Source organism: Cavia porcellus, unplaced genomic scaffold (genome assembly GCF_034190915.1).
Source record: "Cavia porcellus strain 051 isolate PalLab524CR breed Dunkin Hartley unplaced genomic scaffold, mCavPor4.1 scaffold_10, whole genome shotgun sequence".
Classification (NCBI taxonomy): domain Eukaryota; kingdom Metazoa; phylum Chordata; class Mammalia; order Rodentia; family Caviidae; genus Cavia; species Cavia porcellus.
The window spans coordinates 45,198,474-45,221,882 of NW_026947493.1; the positions used below are offsets into that span (position 1 = coordinate 45,198,474).

Sequence of the window (23,409 nt, forward strand, 5' to 3'; positions counted from 1 at the left end):
GGGACAGGTATTACCATTTATCCTGTCCCTTTGGGAAGCATGTAGGCCTGGTCATTCCATCTTTATCTTGACTCCTGGTCTCCAACCTGTGGGCCTATGGTCACAGTTATAATGCATTTCATCTTTTGTACAGACTCTCTTGGGGGCCTAGCCCTGTCTAACTGCCTATAATATTCCTATCTAATTTAGCTGTCTTACTTGTTTTGTTTTATATAATTGATTGCTATTGCTAATTTTAAAATGTTAACATTTGTGTTAACTTACCTCTTACAAAAGCATGACATAAGACTTACATTAATTTTGTAACCTGTCTTAGCTGGGACTTTTAAAAAATAAACATTTTAACCTAAAATAAATTAGAATACAAGAAATTACAAAGATAGTACAGAAAGTTTCCTGGTGTATTAGTTTCTTTGCTGTTTCTGAGATAAAATACCCAATACCCAAAGTTAAGAGAGAAAAAGATTTATTTGGTTTACAGTTTATAAAGGCTTCAGGATGGCTCCAAGCAGGGTGGCATGGCAGAGGGGCATCAGCAAGGAGAAACAGTTTGTGGCAAAACAGACGAGCAACAAGCAAAGTAGCAAAATAGCAAAGTCATATGCCACAAGCCATTGAGGCAAGCCTCTTTCTGTTCCTTATGTCTTATCCAGGATACCAGCTCTTAGGTGATACAGCATTGACACCCTGAATTCTAGTGCCCTTAGAGCTAGCATTGCACTGTCCTAGTGTCACACACTATAGATCCAGACACCTCTGAAAAGCTCCCCCCTCCCGCCCCATGACTGCATGGGACTTTGGGGAGACATTGTGACACAAACTACGACACCTTGTATGTCTCACAATCTTATTTATATTAACATCCCTACCTTGATACATGGATAAAACTAAGAAACCAAATTGTCTATTACTTAAACATCAGGTTTTTAAAATTGATCATGTAGCCTCTGGTCTTTAGGTGTACAGATTGAGGATTTTGTAGGTTGTTTGTCCATTGAAACATGTGTGATAATTTTCTCATGATTAGATTGTTCTGGGTTTAGGTAGAAAGGTCAAGGAGTTAAAGATCCACATGATTGATAGTGAAGATACATGCTGTCAGCAAGATTTACCACGTGATTATCATTGAGTCAGTGTTTTCTAGTTTCAGTACTGTGAAATTACTTTTAACCTACCTTTCTGTACTCCATTCTCTAGAAGCAGGTCACCAATTATAGGCTTCATATGAAGAATCTGATATTCCACAAGCTCCTGGCTCTTCCAGTTTCTGATTAGAAATTCACCACTGACTTTAGGGAGGACCATTTGTCTACTATGCCCTGCTTTTCTCATTCTTTCAAGATTCTGTCTTACTCATTGTTTGTCAGCAAAGTGGTATGTAAGTGTGAGACATCCACTTGGAATTTCTTGGATGTGTAGATTAACACTTTTACCAAGTGAATAGTTTTGAATCATTCTTCCTTTTCTGTCGTATTTCTCTTTTTGCAATTCCAAACTATGAATGTATACACATGTCAAGCATGGTGATGCATGCCTGCAATCCCAGCATTCTGGAAGGTTGAGGAAGGAGAAGCACATGTTGAAATCTTGCCTGGGCAATTTAGACCCTGTCTCAAAATAAAAAGGACTAGGGATATAGATCAGTGCAAAGGCCTGAGATTCAATCCCCAGTTCTGGAGGAAAGAAAAGAGGCCTGGTATGGTGATACATACCTATACTCTCAGCACCCTGGAAGGTTGAGCTGGAAGATCTCAAGTTTGATCCCCCCCCCCCCCCACACACACGCATACACACACAAATGTGCACTTGATGGTGACCTCACAGACTTTCTAACGTATTTTTAAATTTTTAATGTGCCTAAAACTGAATAATCTTAATCTATTTTCAAGTTCTTTGCTCAACTCAAATGTACCATTTAGCTCTACTAGATTGAATTTTTTATTACAATTTCAAAATTTTCACTTTGTTTCTTATAATTTATATTTTAATTGAAAAACTCCACTGGGTGAAATGTTGTTCTCATACTTTATTGTTTTTGACATGATTTACTTTACTTATTTGAATCTATTTAAAAGTTAATTGAAGTATTTTTTTTCTGTTCAGTACCTATCCAGGCCTCCTTGAAACTTTATTTTGCCTGTTTTACTCCACTCTAAGAGCCATACCTTTTTGTTTCTTGGAATGTTGCTTATTAATTGTTGTATGCAGTCCCCCAAAGTCTTTGGTTGGCCATGGAGTGATCAGCTAAAGCTTAGATGTGGGGTTGAGGCACACACGAGAACTCTAGCAGTTTGCCACTTCTTATGCAGAGCCTCCAAGTTATGCAGAGTTGGATAAAGCCTTATTTAGAACTTTCCTAACACTACCTATGTTTCTGTATAGGCTTCTGTGGATAACTCCTTTACTAGATTTACATGCATTTATTTGTTTTGGTAAGTCTCTAGCTTAGTTCAGCTGGTATTATCTTAGGCAGCTGCTGTGCAAAACTGTTTTCCTTGATTGTTTAGAGAAGTGATTGTCTCAGTGAGTGAGATTTAATGTTTTTTTGAAACTTTTTCTTCTTTGTTTAATGTATTAGTACATGTGTGTAGTACAAACTATCCACATTCCTTGTGTGGAGTTGGTACATGTACATAACACATCTTAATTCCCTTATTCATTCCCTCTCCCTGTCTTCCCTCTCCCTTCCACAAATCCATTTGCTCTCTTCATTTATATTTTTGTACATGCTTATAGTACAAAACATTTACATTTCTCATTTGGAATTGTCATATGTACACATTCATTTTTTGATTTTTGCTTTTATTTCAGAAAATGTCCTTTGGGATGGAATTTTGCAGTTATCCTCTGTAGAATAAAAATGAAGATGAGCTGTTTGGGAATTCCAAGCCCATTCTGCTCCCTTCAGTGGGTGAAGGGTGCTTTGATCATAGTTACTATCATGGTGAGGATGCTTGTTTTCAAGTGCTTTGCAGTGTTGGAGACAGTTATATATTAGCAAGATAGACCCACATAATGCAGTGTCTTATTGAGATTCTCTTACTGCTTTTCTTGACATTTTATGGATTGTTGAAAATCTTTGGTTAATTTCTAGAGTTCTGAAAAAACCAGTTATTGCTAATTATATGTTAAGAATATTTCCATGCCAAGTTATAATGTTCGACCTTAATACTGATTGTTGATCATAATTTCTAGTAATTTTTGCAATTTCTAGAGGGTCTGTTACTCATTCATGGGATCTCCTTTATGTTGAAATATTTCCAGTTTATGAAGGCACTTGAAAAAATATTTAAAGGGCAAATTTGATAGCTCACAAAATTTAATCACTAAATAGTCTACTAGTAAGTGTAATGGAAAAATGAGTCAAGTTGCTCAACAGTAAAAATTCAGACTGCCTGCTTTGTGATTAAAACTTCTTTGTCATGTTCAACAATGGTGGGAGAATTTCGTAATTGGCACCAGAAAAGGCTCTAGTTAATTTAAACAAGACAGCTAAAATGTTATTTTGCTATTGAGAATCATTTGGACTGGAGTAATGTATTGAGTAGAATTCTAACAAACTAAAAATAGGAGCTATTTGATACAATTTTTCATTTTTAAAAGTTATATATATGAACAGCATATGCTTTTAATCCTTTTACTAAACACCTTTAGTTTTTGGAATATTCTTATATTTGCTTCATGAAACTACAAAATAAAATGAAAATTAATTCATTTAGTTTGTATATATATATATATATATATACTTTTAACTGCCTTGTATCAGATGAAATATATCTATTTTCAAAAATAAGACTAGTTGTTGACTGTAAATCTCATTTGTTATCTCTAGTTTTTTTAATGCATATTTTCAGTCATTAATAAAACTAAGAAAGTTCACAGCAGCCAAACTGTTTCATGGTTCTCTTTGGCCCTTTTTGCAGCATTAACTTGCTTCAACAAATTCTGATATTTTTTCACAAAATCAAAATTCAGTTAAGATTCTTCAGTATGAATCACATATATCCTATAATCTGGTTTACTTCCTTAAAACAATCATATTTGTGTATTTTAAAAATCATATACATATATGTAGCTGAGAAGCTGCATGTTTTGGGTTCTATGGTATGGGCAGTACAGAAATAAGCAGGATATTTCTCTTTTCCCTATCAAGTTAAAAACAAGTGCATAAGTGTGTGTGACATTAGTCAATAGAAGCCAGGCATGGTAGCTCATGTGGGCAATTCCAGTACTCTGGGAGGTTGAGGCAAGAGTATCACAAAGAGCAGAGGATGCTGGGAATGTTGTCCAGTGAGAAGGACCTGATTTCTATGAGGAGACAGAGACAGAGAGAGAGGGGGGAGAAGGGGAAAAGGGAAAAGAAAGGGAATAAATGGGGTGAGAGGGAGCACTGAGAGAGGAGACAGAGGAGAAGGAAGAGGGAGCAGGGAAGATCCTATTTTCTACCGCCTTTATTCTGCCTAAAGACCACCAATTAATATTCATTTTAGTTTGTAATTATAGATGTTGAACTATCTGTATCTGAAATATATATATTTCCTTTATTATTGTTGGATATTTCATGGAATATAAAAATTAAGGTAGTTTTATTTTAGTACTTTGAATATATCATACCCTCATGTTTATAAGTCATTTGTCAGATTAATGTTACTTTAAATACTATTAAATTTTTCACTTGCTCTTTTATTTTTTCAGGTTTGCTAGGATGTGCCTACATGTCCCCTAGTTATGCCCCTACCACCTTGTTTGGAAGGCCTATATTGTCAGAGTTTTGGACTCTTTGCTATTGTTACTTATTTGTCTTTTTTGTTTCATGTTTTCCTAGGAATTTGTTTTGTTATGTTTTGTTTTTTCTCTAATACTGAAAGGATAGGTGTACATGTAGAAACTCATACATGCATAGAATTTCTGCTAAATAGTTTATGAGAATAAATTATATAATGCACGATGAAATGAACAGCTATTTTGAAGAAAAAGAGACACTATGGTATCCAGTGCTGATTCCATAGCATCATGCTGTGAAATCTAGCCATACTATTATTCTTTGTTCAGAGTGATTTTAGTCTGTGTTGTATTGTTTAATTTCAACATACATGAAGGTATGGACAGCTACTTTGAAGAGAACGAGAGACATTATGGCAGCCATTGTTGATTTCCTTATTGTCTGGTTTTGAAGGCCTATAATGCCTTCATCATTCTGTCCTGATCAGTTTAATATTATTTTGTTTTGCATGAATTCATTGTGGATGAAGATATGGACAATTATTCAGAAGAAAACAAGAGACAATATGATAGCCAGTGATGATCTCCTCTTGTCTTGCTTTGAAATCTGTGTTACTTACATTGTTTTTTCTGATCTACTTTGTTCTGTTTAGTTGTACTCCCTTTAAAATAAATTAAAAAATAAAAAACAATTTTTTGGCTGCTGTCTTGAATCTGCAATGTTGTGACAGCAGCCAAATTATGGTATTATTTCCATAATTTCTTTCTCAGTGAGTTTGTTTGTATACAGGAATGCTATTGATTTGTGAGTATTGGCTTTGTATCCAGCTATCCTGCTGAATTTTCTTATTAACTCTAGCAGTCTTTTAATGGAGTGTCTGGGTTCTTCTATGTGGAGTATCATGTCATCTGCAAATAATGATAGTTTAACTTCTTCCCTTATTATCCTTATTTCTTTTATTTCTCTCCCTTGTCTAATTGCTTTGGGTAATGTTTCCAAAACTATACTGAATAGGAGTGGTTATAGTGGACATCCTTGTCTGGTTCCTGATTTTGGAAAAGATTTCATTTTTTGTTCATTTAATATGAGTTTGGCTGTTGGACTGCCATAGATTGCCTTTATCAGATCAAGATAGAGACCATCTATTTCAATTTTCTGTGGGGCTTTTATCATGAACAAGTGTTGGTCTTTATCCAAAGCTTTTTCTGCATCTATTGAGATGATCATGTGATTTCTGTCCTTGGCTCTGTTGATGTGGTGGATTACATTTATTGATTTGCATATGTTGAACCATTGCTGAATTCCTGGGATAAATCCCACTTGGTCATGATGTGCAATCTTCTTGATAATTTGCTGCATTCTATTCACTAGTATTTTATTGGCAATTTTTGCATCAGTGTTTATCAGAGATATTGTCCTAGAGTTCTCCATTTTAGTTGGGTCTTTATTTAATTTAGGTATCAAAGTAATATTTGCCTCCAGGAATGAGTCAGGGAGAATTGCCTCCCTTTCAATTTTATTAAAGTGTGTGAGGAACGTTGGTGTAAAATCTTCCTTAAATTTCTTGTAGAATTCAGCCCTAAATCCATCAGGATCTGGGCTTGTCTTTGTTGGTAAGTTTTTAATTTCAACGTTAGTAACGGATATTGTGTTAGTTTAAATTTTATATCTTCTTGATTCAGCTTTGGTAATTCATACATTTCTAGGAATCTGTTCATTTTCTCTTCTTTTAAAAGCCTAGATGAGTAAAAGTTTTCAAAGTACTGATTATCTTCTGAATTTCCTCAGTATCTGCAGTAATTTCACCCTTTTCATTTCTTATTGCATGAATTTGAGTTGTTTATTTCTTTTCTTGATCAGATTGGCTAAGGGTTTGCCAATTTTTGTTATTCTTTCAAAGAACCACTTCTTCAATTCATTAATTCTTTTTATTGTTTTCTTAGTCTCCTCCCTTCTGTGAGCTTTGGGCTTGACTTGCTCTTCTTTTTCCAGAAGCTTGAGGTGCAGCATTAGGTTGCTTATTTGTGCTGGTCCTGTTTTCCTGATATCATATTTCATTGCTATATAATTTCCTCTTAGGACCACTTTCATTGTATCCCACAGGTTTCCGTATGTTGTATCAGCATTTTCATTGAATTGTAGGTATTGTTTAATTTCTTCTTTAATTTCATCTATAACTCATTGGTTGTTCAAGAGGTTGTTAGTTAATTCCCATGTGTTTTTATAGGTTTTGCAGTTTCTTTTGCCATCAATTTACAATTTCAGTGCATTATTGTCAGATAAGATGCATGGAATAATTTCAGTCCCTTTGCATTTACTTAAGTGTGTTCTGTGGGGTAATATATGGTCTATTTTAGAGAATGTACCATGTGCAGATGTGAAGAGTGTGTATCTGTAGTAATTTCACCCTTTTCATTCTTTATTGTATAAATTCAAGGTTTGTCTTTCTTTTTCTTGATAAGGTTGACTACAGGTTATCAATTTGTTTGTTCTTTCAAAGAACCAGCCTTTGAGTCATTAATTTTTGTATTGTTTTCTTAGTTTCAGTTGCATTAATTTCTGCTCTGATCTTTGTTATTTCCTGTCTTCTGTGAACTTTGGGCTTGCCTTGCTCTTCTTTTTCTAGAGACTTGAGCTGTTGCATTAAGTTGTTTATTTGTGCTCGTTCTATTTTACTAATGTGAGAATTGTGAGAATTCATTGCCATACATTTTCCTCTTAGAATTGCTTTCATTGCATTCCACAGGTTCCAGTATGTTGAATTTGCATTGTAATTTAATTATAGATATTGTTTAACTTCTTTAATTTCATTTGTGACCCATTGGTTGTTCAGGAGGGTGTTAATTTCCATGTATTTTGTGTTTGCAGTTTATTTTGTCATTAATTTCCAATTTCAGTGCACTGTGGTCAGATACATGGGATACTTCAATATGTTTGTATTAGTTAAGCATGTTCTGTGGATATTATGTGGTATATTTTAGAGAACATCTGATGGGCAGCTGGAGAAGAATGTGTACTCTGATATTGTTGGGTGGAACACTCTGCAAATGTTTAGTAAAGTTCACAAATTTGATTCAGTTCTATTATATCTTTGCTAATTTTTTGCATAGTTGATCCATCTCTTTGTAGCAATGGGATATTGAAGCTCCTTATTAAATGATTTTTTAGGTCTACTAGTATATGTCTTACATAATTGGGTGCTCCTGTATGTGGTGCATATATATTTATGATTGTTATCTCTTCCTGTTGAATTTTTCCCCTAACAAGTATATAGTGACCTTCTTTGTCTCTTTTGATCACTTTTGGTTTGAAGTTTACATTGTCTGCAAACATAAATGCTACCCCTGCTTTTTCTAGTTCCTGTTTCGTAGAATATTGTTTTCTATCCTTTGACTTTTAGTCTATTAATTTCCTTTCAAGTCAGATGTGTTTCTTGTACACAGCATATTGTTGGATCCTTTTCTTGAAATATTCTGTCAGTCTATTTTTTTTAATTGGTGAATTGAGGCCATTTGCATTGATGGTTATAATGGATATATACTGGCTTAACTTTGTCATGTGATTTTCCTGTTATTGATTCTTTACTTTTCCTTTTCATTTAATTGCTTGTTGTTTCTTTCCACCTGGTGGTTTCTTTCTGTTGTTGTTTTCAGAATTCATTTTTGTCTCCATTTAATATGTCTTTAATTACTGTTTCTAAGTTTGGTTTGGTGGACATGAATTTCATCAGTTGTTCTTTGTCAGTAGCTTATTTCTCCATTAATTTTCAAAGAAAGTTTTTCAGGGTACATCAATCTGGGTGGAAAATTGTTTTCTTTCAGGACTTGAGATACTTCGCTCCAAGCTCATCTTGACATAAGGGTTTGTATTGAGAAGTTGGTTGTGATTCTAATAGGATTTATTTGATAGGTGAGTTATGTCTTTTCTCTAACAGGTTTTAGTATTCTGTTTTCATGCCAAATTTCCGGGATCTTAATTACTATATGTCTCTGTGTAGATTTATTTTGTTTATGGCTTTTTGGAGCTCTGTATGCCTCACTTATCTGTATATCAGAGTCTGTTGCTATGCTGGGAAATTTTCTGCTATTACTTCTGTGAATAGTATATTTAAAATATCATTTGTATTGTCTTGTGTTTTCCTTGACATGTATTGTTCTTATATTGTTTTTCTTTGCATCATCCTTAAACTGTTGAATTGTTATTTCATGGTATCTTAATATTTTTAAGAGTTGCTTACTTTTGTAATCACTAGCTGCAATACTATCTTCAGGGGCTGAAAATCTATCTTCAGTTTTGTTCAAGAAATTTTGCATTCTATTTTTTTCCTTATTGTCCATTCAAGGTTCCATCATTTCCCCATGCTTCTATACTATTTTCTCTATGTCTTATCTAAGTATGCTGAGTAAATCTTTTATTAAGGTGGTCATTTCATTCTTTACCTGAGAGATTATTTCTATTCTAATGTCCTCTATAACCTCATGGATTTGTTTCTTTATTTTACTTGCTATCTTTTCAGGTGTATGACTTCTAATGTCCTCTGTTTCAGTGTCTCCTGTACTTGTTCCTGATGGACTGGTTGTTTGAGATTGCATTTTGCTTGTCATTTTAACCTCTTGGGTTAATATTTTGGTCTTTTCAATCCTGCCAATCTCAACTGTCAATCATGTGTGTTGACATTTGCCCAGTTGCTGTGTCCTATAATGTAGGGGAGGGCCAGTCACCTGAATTCCTCCTGCAGGGCCTGTTGGGTAAATCCTGCAATCTTCCTAGACTGACTAGCCTAGGAGTATTGATGCAAGCCAGCCATAAGTTTGTATTACTGCAGCCTCAGGCTGTTCCAGGTTGCTAGACTCACCTGTCTATAGTGTGTGCCTCAGCCAGGAGCCTATTGTGTCACTTGGGGTCTTGCAGGCCTTTTTGGGTTCCTCCAGGTAGGGGAAGGCCTCACTGGGGCTCTTGTCAACTCACTCAGGGTTCTCTGTATGGAAGGAGGACTCACCAATCCTCTTTCTGACTTGCCACAGTCCTCTAGAAGTGGGAGGGATTGCTAAGGCTCCTGTTGACCCACTGAGGTCCTCTGTTTGAGAGGGGAACTCACCGCAGTCACTACTGCAGAGGTGGTCTGGGTTGGGAGAAGGGTTACTGAGTCTCCCACCAGCCCACCAAGGTACTGTAGGTGGTGGTAGGGGTTGCTGATGGTCTGTGGGCTGCTGAGATCTTTTGGGGTATGGGAGAAAGGTGGCTGCTGAAGTCTTTCAGGTGTGGGAGGGGGCAGCTGAGGTTGTTCTGGCTGCTGAGGTCATGCAGGAATTGGGGAAGGATGTCTGACAGTCTTGTTGGCTGCTGAAGTCTTCTGGGTGCTAGGTAGTGGAGCCCAGGTACCCTTCAGCTGCTGAGGTCATCAGGATGCTGAGGAAGGGCAGGTGGCAATCTTGCCAGCTGCTGAAGTCTTTCTGGTGGTCATGTTTTTTTTTCAGATGTTCTTTATTATGGAAGTATTTATTTCTCCATTTTGTAAGATGATGTTCTGGGATACATTAATCTGGGTTGAAGGTTGTTTGCTTTTAGGGCTTGAAACACTTCAAGCTCTTTTGACTTACATATTTGCATTAAGAATTCTGCTGTGACTCCAATTAACTTTCCTTTAAAGGTGTTTTCTTTTCTCAAATAGCTTTTAATGCTCTGTTCTGTTGAATTTCTGAAATTACTATTATACGCTTTGGTGTAGCATTTTGTTTTTATCACAGTGAATTGGAGTTTTTTATGCCTCACTTATCTATACATTCTTTTTCTATGCTTGGGAAGTTTTCTGCCATTACTGTTTAAAAATTTTATTTTATAAAAAAGTAAAATATTATTTCATAACAGAATAGCAATGGTTAACCAAGTATTGTTATCTTTAATGTAGTTACTCAGATTAAGAGATATAGGAATAAAAAGTCTCCAAATGATATTAGCACAAACTTTTCTTTTCAGTGAATTAAGAAAAACTAGTATTATAACTAGTTTGTATTTTTTCCTTTTCTCTTTCTTCCTTTTCCCTATACTATTTTTTTCCTTTTGAATAATTTCTTCTCATTTCATACATCTATTATACATTTTGGACCTTATTTACTCTTACAGTTTCTAAACACCATGAAGGTAATGTTTACACATGTGAATTTGATTTATTTCACTGATGAGTATGGTCTCAAGTTGCATCCATTTATCTATGAAAGTCTTAAGTTTTCTTTATGGGAGAATAGTACTCTATTGTATAAATAGACTGAACCTTTATTCCTTGGTTGATGGGTATTTGGGTTGTTTCTAAGATTTAGTGATTGCAGGTTGTGCTTTTATAAACATGGGTGCACATATCACTTAGGTATGATGTTGTTTATTCTTCTAAAAAGATACCCAGAAGGAGAATAGCTGAGTTGAATGGAATCTCTAATCCTAGCTTTTTGAGGAATCTGCATACTGGAATCTGCACAGTGGCTGCAGCAGTTTACACTGCCACCAACAGTGGAGAAGGGTTCCTTTATTCCTACGGCTTTCCAACGCTTGTTATTGGTTGATTTCTTGATGATAGCCATTTTTTCTGGAATGAGATGAAATCTCAGTGTTGTTTTAATTTGCATCTCTCAAGTGGCCAATAGTGTTGAACATTTGTTTGTAAATTTATTTGTGATTTGTATTTCTTCATCTGAGTTTTCTGTTATTACTTCTGTGAACACATTTATTATGCCTTTTGTGCTATCTTCTTATTTTTCATTAATTTTGATCAATCTTATGTTGTTGTTCTTTGCATTATGTAGCAGTTCTTAGGTTGATTTTATGGTCATTTGCTGTTTTTCAGAAGTCTTTTATTTTCATTTGATGATGGCTAATTACAAACCTGGCTTCTAGTACTGATTGTGAGTCCTCACATTGCTTGATTCTAGTGCATATACTTTCAGTAGAATTATTAATATCCTGGATTTGTTTGTATCTGTTTCATAGCTTCCAGATCTTTCTTATTGGGCATTCATGATTTTTCCTCATTTTCCTAATCACTTCTATTTTTTTTGCTCTTATTGGTATCTACTTTAGATTCACTAACCATGACCTTCATTACAGTCATTATCTCTTTAGCTATCTATGTAATTACTCCCAAATTTTCTTTGTAGGGACTCATTCATCTGCTTTGGGACTTCTGCTGCCATCGCTTCACAAAGTTCAGCTCGGTGGCTTTTGATTTCTTTCTTCTCAGTTATCCCTGCATTTTCCTTTGGCAAGCTGGATCTATGAAGTGGCATCTTACTTTTGTGTCTTCTCATTTTCTATTTTTTTAAATTTATTTTCTGCATTGATGATTGAAAATTTCTTATAATAAATAACTTTATCACTAGTAGAGAGACTTCCTTAGTAAATGACTACTTCTCAGAGATGTTTTCTAGGTGTAGCCAGCTTTTGGCATTTAAGTCGTAAAATCCCTTTACGATTAAAGTCGTTTAACTCCCTTTAATTTACTAATCAAGAGAGTTGCTGGGTTATTTACTCAGCACCCATTTGTTGGTGCTGGACTGTGGTACTGCTTATGACCATCTGCCTATCTCAGTAGTAGCCTATGAGGAAGAAAAACTGATCACAGTTATGTCACCTTTGCTAATTTAGCACAATCAGTGATAGCGATAGCATTGAGAACAGTTTATTAAATTACAAACTATGGTAACAATATTAACAATATTGGCAATTAACAATATTGGTAACAATTTTGGCAGTTTTAACCATAGGTATACAACTTATAGTGATATATCAAAATATAAACTAGTTGCAAAGTTACAAACAATAGATATTCTCTTTAGAATGATTTTTTTCTCTGGGATGAAAATTTAAAAAGCATAAGAGGAAAAAAAAGAGAAATACAAGATAAGAAAGAGAGTAAACTAAGGCTGACAAAGGAAGATTACCCAAGCTTTTGGATGCTGGTGAAGAAGACAGGAAGGAGAGAAAGAAGAAACAAATGAAAACCAGAGCTAAATAAAACAACCACTAAAAATATTATTCACTCTCATGAAAAGATGAAAACAATCAAAAAAAAAAAAAAAAAGAAAAGCAAATAAAGAATAAAAAGGAAAAAAAATTTCTCTGTGATTTCAATCCTGTGGTTGTCTTCTGCAGGCTACAGTTTTGTGGTCATGCTCAGTTCAATCTATGTCTCCAGTGTCACTGGTAGACAAGGGAAGCACACAGGCACCAGATCCCTACCGGATGACCCTGGTAAGCTTTCATAGGGTGCAGGTGGGGTGCTGGACAATCACATCAAGCCTGCATGAGGAATACTATAGGATGATTTTGGTGCTTTTAGCTCCACAGAAATTCAGGCTTATCATAGCCTCTGTTTGTGCAGTGGGGGTTGAGTTGTTCAGAATACAAAACCATGGGTGACTGCCTGAACTTCAGCTCCCTGGCCGAAAATGCCCCTTGGTTGTGCCTCACCCAGTCACTGGAAGCCCTGAAAAGAAGGCTACTCCAAGTCTCAGGTTCAGTTAGCCCCTCCCTAAAATGGAATCCTGCCAAGCTCCTCTTCAGTGGATGTCTGGACTGGAGTCACTCACTGGTCAAAGCACCAGCTGCTCTACTGCACTGGTGCATTTCTCCCCCGAGGCCTCTGTAGGCACCATGTCTGTAGATCTGAGCCTCGTCTCTCACAGCACAAGCTGACAGTCAGAGAAAAAGTGCAGTTTGCCACCTCCTTTTTCTGCACGAAGGTCTATCTCTCCACTTTCCCTTTGATCCTCAGTTCTCCCTTCAAATTCTCCCTGGGTCCTGGGGATCCATCTCCCTCCTTCTTTTCTTCCCCCAACTTGTTATAATATTCCAATGTCTGGAGTCAAAATCTCAGAGAGGCTGATGTGTTATTGTTTATCACTCTACAGTCTTCTCAGAGGTCTGGTTCATTTTTAATTTCTAGTTCTTTCCAAAATATTCTAGATAATGTCTGTCATTTTCCTGTTAGGTCTATGGTCATCTTATACAGTGCTCTGAGATATTCTTCCATAGTAGCTCATATACTTAGATTCATATTTTCATTGATCTTAACCTACCCTATGGTCTCGTTTTCTTTTTTCCTCCTAATTGGACTTAAACATTACTTTTTAAAACAAAGAGAAAAATCAATGAAAAAATTATTCACTCCGGTAATTGGGGTATTTCTTAATATAAAAGGTAATATAAAAGGTGACTGGTCCAGTCTTGTCTGAGCCCATATAAAAGGTAACTGGCATAGTCCCAGAAGAGGTGGTAAAATGTTATTAGGATCTTGCAAGAATCACAGTCTAAAGATACAGATTGTGGTTCAAAAAAGTACTTGTGTAAACACACTAGAAAGCACGTAGGAGAGTGGAATAACAGTTCTAAGCCCAGAACTCACATGATAAAAGTGTGGCATAATCTCACTAAAACTATTAGTACATATCAGATAGAGCTCTATTTTAATAATAAATTTGGCAAGCTATCCTATAATCAAACATAAAATAGACCACAAAGTCCATTTGGAGGAAATAGTTAGAATTATAGTACTCTATTTCTCCTTAAAAATCTAAGTCACTGATATATTAGCATTTATATAGAACACACATCTTAAAGGAAGAGAAAATGGAAGTAAACTGGCATTTATTAATTTTTATTATGTCCTATGTAATATCCCTTTTAATCTTCATGACAACTTAATATGTAGATATTATTACACTGATTTCATAAGTGAAGACTTGTTAAATATAATTTCCTAAGAACACACAACTGGCACGTTCACTTTAAATTTAATATAATTGAGGTCCATATGCTCTACTCTGAAATTTCATTGTATCTCTAGAAGCTGGAACATTTATGGGATGGAAAGATTGTGTAAAGATGGTACCAAGAGAGGGTTTACTTCACTGATGCTGAAATAATCTGTGTCATAATGAAAATACTATAAAACCAAAAAAATAAGGAAAAGAAGATACATAGAAACTGAAGTAATAATACATTTGGACATGCAGTCTGATTTTATTAGAGATGTCAACTTGATTTAGTTACATTTATAGTATTCCATATTATTTTCTATAAGCAAAGTCATCCAGAAAATTACGGGTGGCATATACGATAAACATAAAAATTAAAATTTTGGCAGAATAAAATAAATAACTTTAGTAATTACATTAAGCGTGTTTTCAATCCTATAGTAAGCTATTAAAAGTAAAACAACTGTTCAAAGCATGCTGCCAAATTTTTTCAAAATGATTTGCTTTGAAATGTTGACTAAATATCTCAGAACTGTATATCATCTTTAGTATAATTAAACATTTTTCAAATCAAAACATACCTTTCCTTTGTGTGCTGAACTGTAGAGTAGATGTGACTTTCACCTTTATATTGGATGCAGAAGATTATACATTTGTTAACATTTAAAATGATTTTAAACATACATGTCCTGTAAAAACCTTTACCATTTACATTGCTTTTATCTTTTCCATTAGAAGTTAAATTAGTAGGAAAAATTTAATATTAGTATTAATATTTTATGTTATATGTGTTCAAAAATATTTGTATAATATATATTTATAAATTGAATAATTACCTAATTTATATTTAATGGATGAATAAGTGAAGTGTAGTCCAAATTAACTGACTTTTAAAAATCACTGAAGTAGTTAAACTTTTGCCTCCAGTTGATTTCTGCTACAGTTTATTCTAAAAAGTAGCCAAAACCTTTCCCTAGAACATTATCCTTAAGAAGAAATAAGCGTGTAAGATGAAAAGATGCAATATTCCCTTGCCTGTTTGTTGCATTCCCAATCCCCTCCCAACTGTTTCATTTGTTACATTTTCACAAGTATGGAAAATAATGGCCTTTCCCCAGTAGAAGAACTCCTACTTCAGAACCAAGAGAAATAACAGACTGGATTCCTAACTCACTTTCCAGACAAGAACATGCTTTGTCAAATTTTGGTTCAGAAACTTGAGATTCATTAATTCTTTTATCCCTGGGATAGTTGACAATTCTGCCTTTCTTTACTTCCACTACTATCAAAATAAGCTCTTGTCACGTATTTGAACCCTACTGATACATTTCCTAGATCTCGGTCTACATTACACCTACAGAAGAAAACTGATTTGTAAGCTGATTGTCCTTCAATAGTACTCCAAGAATACTCTCCCGAACCTTTCCTCCTTATCTGAAATGGCTTCTGCTGAGAAGATACTGCTTCCCTCTCAGGGTCCCTAGGAGAATCTGTTCCTTTTCCAAATGCAGCTTGTGCAGCACTGACATTTCCCATGAAATTTTTCTATTTAGGTGCATGCTATTTGTTGTGGTTTCATACTACTTTTCTCTCACTGTAATTTTACCAGTCACTTTTCTTCCTTGATGTCAAGGGCTTATACCATCTGATTCACTGTTTTCCTCTCAATCACACCTTTGCCATCAGGAAATTTTAATTCCCTCATGGGTGACTTATCAAAGGTATTACCATTCTATTTTTTCTATAGTCTGTTTTGTGTCTCAAATCTTTTGCCCCTAAAATTCTCTGTTTCCTATTATTTAACTCAAATTTATATCCAATTTCGGTAACCAGACAATACTATTTTATTTTTGGCTTCAAGTATGTTTGACCATAGCTGGCTTCATCTTTCAGCCTGAAGTACATGCTACTCAGAATAGTGATATTCAAAGTTTGGTCCCCAAACCAGCACTATCAGCATCAGCATCTTTTGGAAATATGAAATATAATTTCCTTGGGTTCCCTTACCCCCTCATCTACTCAGCCAGAAACTGTAATATTGGAACCCATCAAATTGTTTTTTCAAAAGTGCTCCCGTGATTCTGATACATTCTAAAATTTGAGAACCACTGCTATAAAGGATGAATTCAACTCTTCTCAAAATTTTTGGTCTTTCAGTGATAATGAACACTCAAATGTGAATATATTATTATTTTATTCTAAGATCTCACATTGTACAAGAGTCCTAAAAATGTACCAAGTTCTCCAGCTTTATCTAAGAAGCACTTTTCATATACAATAGTCAACTACAGTCCAAATGGGTTTTTTGTAATTCTTAGTTATGTAAATTTAGATACCATAAAATTGATAAATGCCCATTGTTCAATGGTACTTTCAAACGTGTTTTGGTTATTATTGGTCTCTGGAGTAGATGCTGAGATATGCTGAATTTAAGGTTACTATCTTTAGTATCCTAAGCCAAGATTTGAACTTGAAATTAGCTGAATATGAAACCATGCTTTTCCTAGTTTGCAAATGAATTATATGAAACAACACATACATCAATGTGCCTCTTCACTCTAATTGAAGCAGTGCTTATGCATGAATGTTTTAAAGAATTTTTAAGCATGAGTGTTATATAAAAATCTTTTGTTAACTAATTTTGGTAAATATCAGGCTCAATAATTTTGCATTGCAATATATTGTTGAATATTTTGATTTTATAAAATGGAGACATAGTATGATACTATCTAAAATTCTTTAAAGAATGAACCATTTGTTTATGGATCATCTATGTGAATTCATTGTAAGACTAGTGTTCCTAGAGTTGGAGTCTGAAATTTTGGATTTATTCTATTTGTTTCTCTTTAAGACACATAGATTTTCTTATCTATTTTAATTTCATTATTTCATCTACTGTTACTCTCTTTATTATCTTTCTTCTTTTTTCAACTAGAACAGTTTTTGTCCCATTATCCCACTGAGTACTATTTTTCTTTTAGAGATATATATTCTTCTAGGTTTAGAGGAGTGGATTTAGCATGTAATAGTACGTGTCTGGTATTATGAACATAATCTCTATGTATGTATACCTCACTACCTCATGTAAATTTCATGGCTTCATGCTGATAGCATAATTTATAAATTTAATAGCATCACAAGGTGAAACATAGATGTCTAATGCTGAATAAGTTGAGTCAGGGTGCCTGGCTTTCCTGCCAAAGTCCTGCTGTGCATCAAACTCAGGACTACAATTTAGAGGAGCCTCCCCATAATCCACATCTGCTTCCACAACACTACATGGAGGTGGCATTTTGCCTAAATTTCATTTCAAAAACTAACAAAAATGTAAATTGAAAATGACCAAGTTATGTAATGAGAACATATACATTTTTAAACAGGCCATATAAGTGCAACTTCTTCTAAAATCAAAGGCTGCATGTAGTTTTGTTATTAATGACAACTAGTTTTCATCGGAAATTCCTTAACCCTGCAGGAGGTTGCGTTTAGTGGATAGTTTTGTGCTAGCACCACACATTACCTCTTTTTCTTTCATGTGCAGGTTCTGCTGATCTTCTGCTTTGTGTTCCCTGCTCTTCTTGCCCCACCCTGGTGTACTCTGGTATGTTTGCTCAGGGGACTTAATGTCAATGTCAGGTAATTATAGGCTATCATCCACAACTACTCGGTGTTCAGGTTTTAAAAATACTCTGTGACCTAATGAGAAAAGATTTTGCATGAAGCACCTAGCACAATGTCTTACTTTATGTGTGTATGTCTGTGTGTGTGTGTCTGTGTGTGTGTGTGTCTGTGTGTGTGTCTGTGTGTGTGTGTGTGTGTGTGTGTGTGTGTGATGTGCTGTAGATCTCATGTCTTCATTTATTCTATGCTAACATGGGAGAACCAGGATTTCAATCCCTTTCTCCTCGACAGGAAGCATAATTTCTAGATAGATATGAGTTGAAACTTATTTTCCCACACTTCAGACTGTAGAGTATGATGGAATAAAATATTCCTTGAAATTATAGCATCTACAAACTGTTTCACAGCCTCAAACATGAAGCTACCTATAATCTTTTTGTACAAATCACTGTCAGTTATCTTCTCTTTGTAAATCACAAAGAACAAAAGTGTTGAGTTTGTCCTACATGCTCAGAAATTCATAGAATATAAAGCTGGAAAGATTTTTAGTTATCTATTTCTCTCCTAATCCATTTAGGAGAGCTGATGTCTTCTGTTGGTACGCCTACCAAGTGTTTATCCAGACAGTATGTGAAACTCTTGAGTACTGGGGAGCTCACAGTTTTGGTCTTCTCTGGACATTCACTGATCCAATAATCTCTGCAAAGCACCAGTATGCAGCCATCAGAATAGTATGTTCACTACCACATACTTTTAAACATAAAATATATTACTGTAAAGCATGGAAAAATTTTACAGTAAAACATGGGATCATTTGATAACCAACAGAAGAAACTGATTAAAAATTATAAGCAATATATACAATGGAAAGCACTGATTCTACCAGAAAGAATGAGATATGTATTAATTTGATACATATATCCTGACATCAACTGAATAAATATATATTCTGATATCAACTGAATGAATATATATTCAGTCGTGTTGATGTGAAAAACTTTTTCTCAGTACTTTGCCAAAAACAAAACAAAATAATAAAGCAAATCACAAGGGAATATGTTAAATACAACTCTTTTTTAAACATGTAATGCACAAACACACAGTCATTAATTTACATTTACAGAATGCTGCTTGAGTGATTACAAACAAAAGTGCCATCAGTGGTTGTTTCTTTGTGGTCTGATATTCACTCTGTGATAATCTGGGGCTATAGTGTTTGCATACTAAGCATATAAATCTTAAGTCATAAAATGTGTTTAAAATCTTTTGTTTAGAAATTGTAAAAGGGGTTGAGATATAACATAGCAGTAGAGCAACTGCCTGGCAAGTGTGAGGTAGTGAGTTCAATCCTCAGTACCAAAATAAAAAAATCTTATTTTGCTTGAATATACAAAACTCTCATAGCTTTCTTCTTTGAGTCACAGACAGTGCTTGTGTCTATCTTCCATGTAATGGTTATACTGCTGTATTACACAACTACCATATGATTGGTTCTTTTCTCTAGTCTTTCAGTTTTTTCTGTTTGAAATAAAGTTCTTCAATATAAGAGCTCTAACTTGGTGGGTAGTTAGTATGATTCATATTTAACACGATACTCCCTGTAGTTCTTCTCATCATGGAAATTAATACGTTGTGGAGAAGGCATATAATAAATAATTACTTACATAATATGTTGATAATGTTTTTACACAGTCATTAGACTAGAATAAGTACATGAAGGAAATAATTCTACTTTGTCGAGTAATAAAATTTCCAGAGAAAATGATAGTTCAGGCTAAAAAAATAAACCTGAAAACTAAAGGATCATAGGGATTAATCAAAAACAAGTGAGCTGAAGTTGGCCGGGGTAATTAATAATTCCAGATAAGGGAAAAGAGTGTTCTGAAAAAAATCAGTTATCTTTGTCTTTTTCTCCTTTTTTTCTTTGCTCTTTCTCTTCTATTAGGTAAATGTTTATTGAGCAAGTTACGTTCTCTTAGGCCCTGTGAGAAGTTTGGGTACTGATAGTGTTCTTGTGACATGTTTATAGTTTAGTTTAAGAATCAGAACTATTAAATATAACATATATATAAAGCAAAATAACATACAAAATATTTAGAAACATGGACATTGCCATTCTAATCTGGTTAGGATTGTAAACAGACACTCAGAAATTGGGGTACTATAAGAAAAATCTGGCTAGTGGAGCTGTACTCTAATGTTAATGCCATTGTAAAGTTTCATGCATAGTAGAAGAAAGTATTAAATTTTCTATGTTTCTGTGGTACTATACAGGAATTAAAAGTGTTTTCTTTTGTTTCATTTCTCCCCTACAGGTCTGTGAAATGGGCAGAAGAAGTAGAAAAGAGTCCTTAAAGAAACTGCAATTAATTAAATTCTTATATATAGTCCTGAATTTATTTACTCTGTGTAATTATTTAGAGAATGGTTATTTTTATAATATCAATAATAAAAGTACCATGTAACCAGGGGATGTCCACATGTATAATCAAAGACTATTAAACTTGGGAAAGGTCTCTGGGGTGGTCAGGATACTTGCTGCCTTTTGACATGGTTAGTGTCCTGGGTTTGGATTACTTTATATATAGTTATTAGAATCAATATTTGATATATTAAAACATTGCCTGATTCAAATAACTTTGCTTAAATGTTTTTCTATTTTAACTTGGCTAAGGTTTTCTACTTCTAGTTTTATAACATCTTCTCATTTTTTAGACTAATGGATAGTATGCTTAGAAAGATATGTGTGCCACTGAGGTCTCTTCAGAACTAGCTGCTTGGTATCATCATCTACCATGTGTGTTGTTTAGAGGAGTAAGAGACATATTCCTCATGACTATCTTGCCATGATTATATTCTTCATTCCTACCAAAACAAATAATTGATATATTAACTCAACAAAGCAGATTAGTAAGGAATGAAATGCATGTTCCTAGAGCACATGCAATGAAAATTGTTGGACCACTTATTTAATTATTAAAATCATTTAAGATTATTCGTTTTAAATTTGATGGATGCTCACTTTTGGAATGTGCTGTGTATTGATGCTAAGTAATTAGTTCAAGTAAATCTACTGAGTATATCTACTGTCTGTTTTACCTTGCCTTAACCTAAGATCATTTTCTGGATCCTTATGTCATTAACAGTAACTTATAAATTGCCTGTCTAGCTATCAAAGGAACAAATATTAAAGACTAGAAAATAGTTAAATAATTAACAAAGAAATTTTGATTGTATGAATTAAGCCATATTGCTAAATATACATAATATATAACATTATCATAGCATAATAAATTTTCTTATATTACCATTTTATTGTGTGTAGAAACTCATGAGACAAAAACTTATTGTTTTCTGTAGGAAAAAATAAATGCTTAAAAATTTGTAAAATTTCACCAGAAAATTGAGAAGGTAAGAGAGTACGTTTATGGGACAAGAGTACATTTTATTTAAAAAGCCTTACCAGAAAAAGTATTTTTTCAAAAATATTCAGTTGATAATTCAGTTGTTTTTCCTGTTAAAATTATCTTTCTTGAAGGCCGTCACCCATAATGGCTGAACCAGACTTACCTCCAGACATCACTTGGTTGCTTTTGGTCCTGCTCTTTCTCCCAAATCTTGGAGACAGTCACCAGATGAAGTGCCACACAGACTTTGGGTCGTATCCACTAGCATGATAGGATGCATATTGCTGAGGGTGTTGTTAAAGATAAAACCAGGAGCTGATTGAGATCATAAAGACAAATTTTAATCAGGAACTGACTATTGCAATAGGGAGGATGGTCCACCATGCGCTGGAAGTCGATTTTAATGTTTGCAAGGGTAACTACAAATTTTAAAGGCAAAATGAGGGAGAATCAAGGGGGCAGAATGGCAAGGATTTGAGAATTACAGGGGACCCGAAATTTGCAAAATGCAGGAAAGGGGAAAGGGGGGTGGTCCATGTGAACCCACTTGGATTTGTTTACTGGTTCTTGTCAAAGTTAGATTTCTACTGTGTTTTGGAACTGGCAGCTAAGAGCTTTGTCTCAGGTGCTGGCTAAAACAAAACAAAACAAAAAATTGCTTTGGTATCCTTCAGTTTTCTCATGCAGAAACTTAATGGGCGGCAGTCATCATCCTAAGGATGAAGGTTTCTGCTGCTAAGAACTTGGTTAGTATTTGGTTGCTTTTAAATGTGAAGGTCAGGGATGAATTAAATACTTGTGTTAAAGAGTCGGGAGTTTGTGTAGATTTCAGCTTACGTGAGAGGCAGTGTAGAGGAGCCTGGCTAAAATTTTCTCAAGAAGAGAATCTTTCTTGTGTCAGTTAGGAACACACACACACACACCACCTGTGTGTGCTCTTGTACACCACTGTCTCTGTCTCCTACACTTTGTCAGTGCCTTTGTGTACATGCAGAGGCTGATCCCAGGGAACATTTGGATCCACATCAGGAGGCAGCTTCAGGCTTGCTTTCTAGCCTCTAGGTCCAAATGTCACACTTAAAACCTGAGTCTGTTGATACATATCTTTTCTTTTTCTTTACTTCCATTAGTCACTAGGTTTCTATTGAAATTTTAAACATAATTCCAGAGTTATTGCTTGTGCATCTAACACAATAAAGGGCTTCTTGAGAAACTTCTCAGAGTCCCCACCCAAAATCACTACTGGCACTTACATCATGGGATGGCCTCTGGATATCCCTAGCTGGGACTGCAGTGGACCTAACCTGCTTGACATGAAAGCCAGATAGGTCTTCTGAAGGACGTCACAAAAATACACTTATTAATATTGTCATTAAATGCTTTAATGTGCAATAATTTACAGGTAGAGCTGCTTAGGGGAGAATCAGAGAGCAGTTGTGAACACATGTGGGAGTGACTTGGGGGTTTATGGGAAATCAAAGCAGTCTGCCTAGAAGAGATGATGCTTCAGATGTTTCCCTAAAAATTAAGTGGATCAAACTGAGGAATGAAGGTAGGTAGGAGGGCCTAACTGGGAGCAACAGAATGAACCCTGCTTGAAAGTGCACAGGGCATGTGTACAAATGAAAACACGTACGGTGTTTATTAGAGTTCACAGAATGTGAAATGATACAGTAATTGGGATTGAGAATTGGACAAGGAGTGTGTTGAAGAAAATCATACGTATAGCTGTGGTCTTCAGATGTACGCGTGCTGAAGCAGTCTCCCTGGGATTAAGATTTAGTTGGACCAAGGTAGATTTCAACCATCAATACTGATTGAAAAACTTCTCATTTGTTCTAATAAATAACAACAAAAAATTGAATGAATCCATTGTGGAGAAGACTACTAAAGACTTTCAGTAGGGAAAAGA

At 34.8% G+C, this 23,409-nt stretch overlaps 1 protein-coding gene across 1 annotated transcript in view; it reads left to right on the forward strand.

Annotated features, from left to right (window-relative positions):
* The window catches only part of CUNH8orf34 (chromosome unknown C8orf34 homolog), a 403,828-nt gene extending 382,656 nt beyond the window's left edge, over nt 1-21,172 (forward strand). Inside the window, 2 exon segments of the mRNA XM_063257427.1 lie at nt 18,011-18,070; nt 20,406-21,172. Of these exon segments, the coding sequence (XP_063113497.1) occupies nt 18,011-18,070; nt 20,406-20,413 (68 nt within the window). The 3' untranslated portion in view covers nt 20,414-21,172.
* Nucleotides 21,173-23,409: the final 2,237 nt, after the last annotated feature.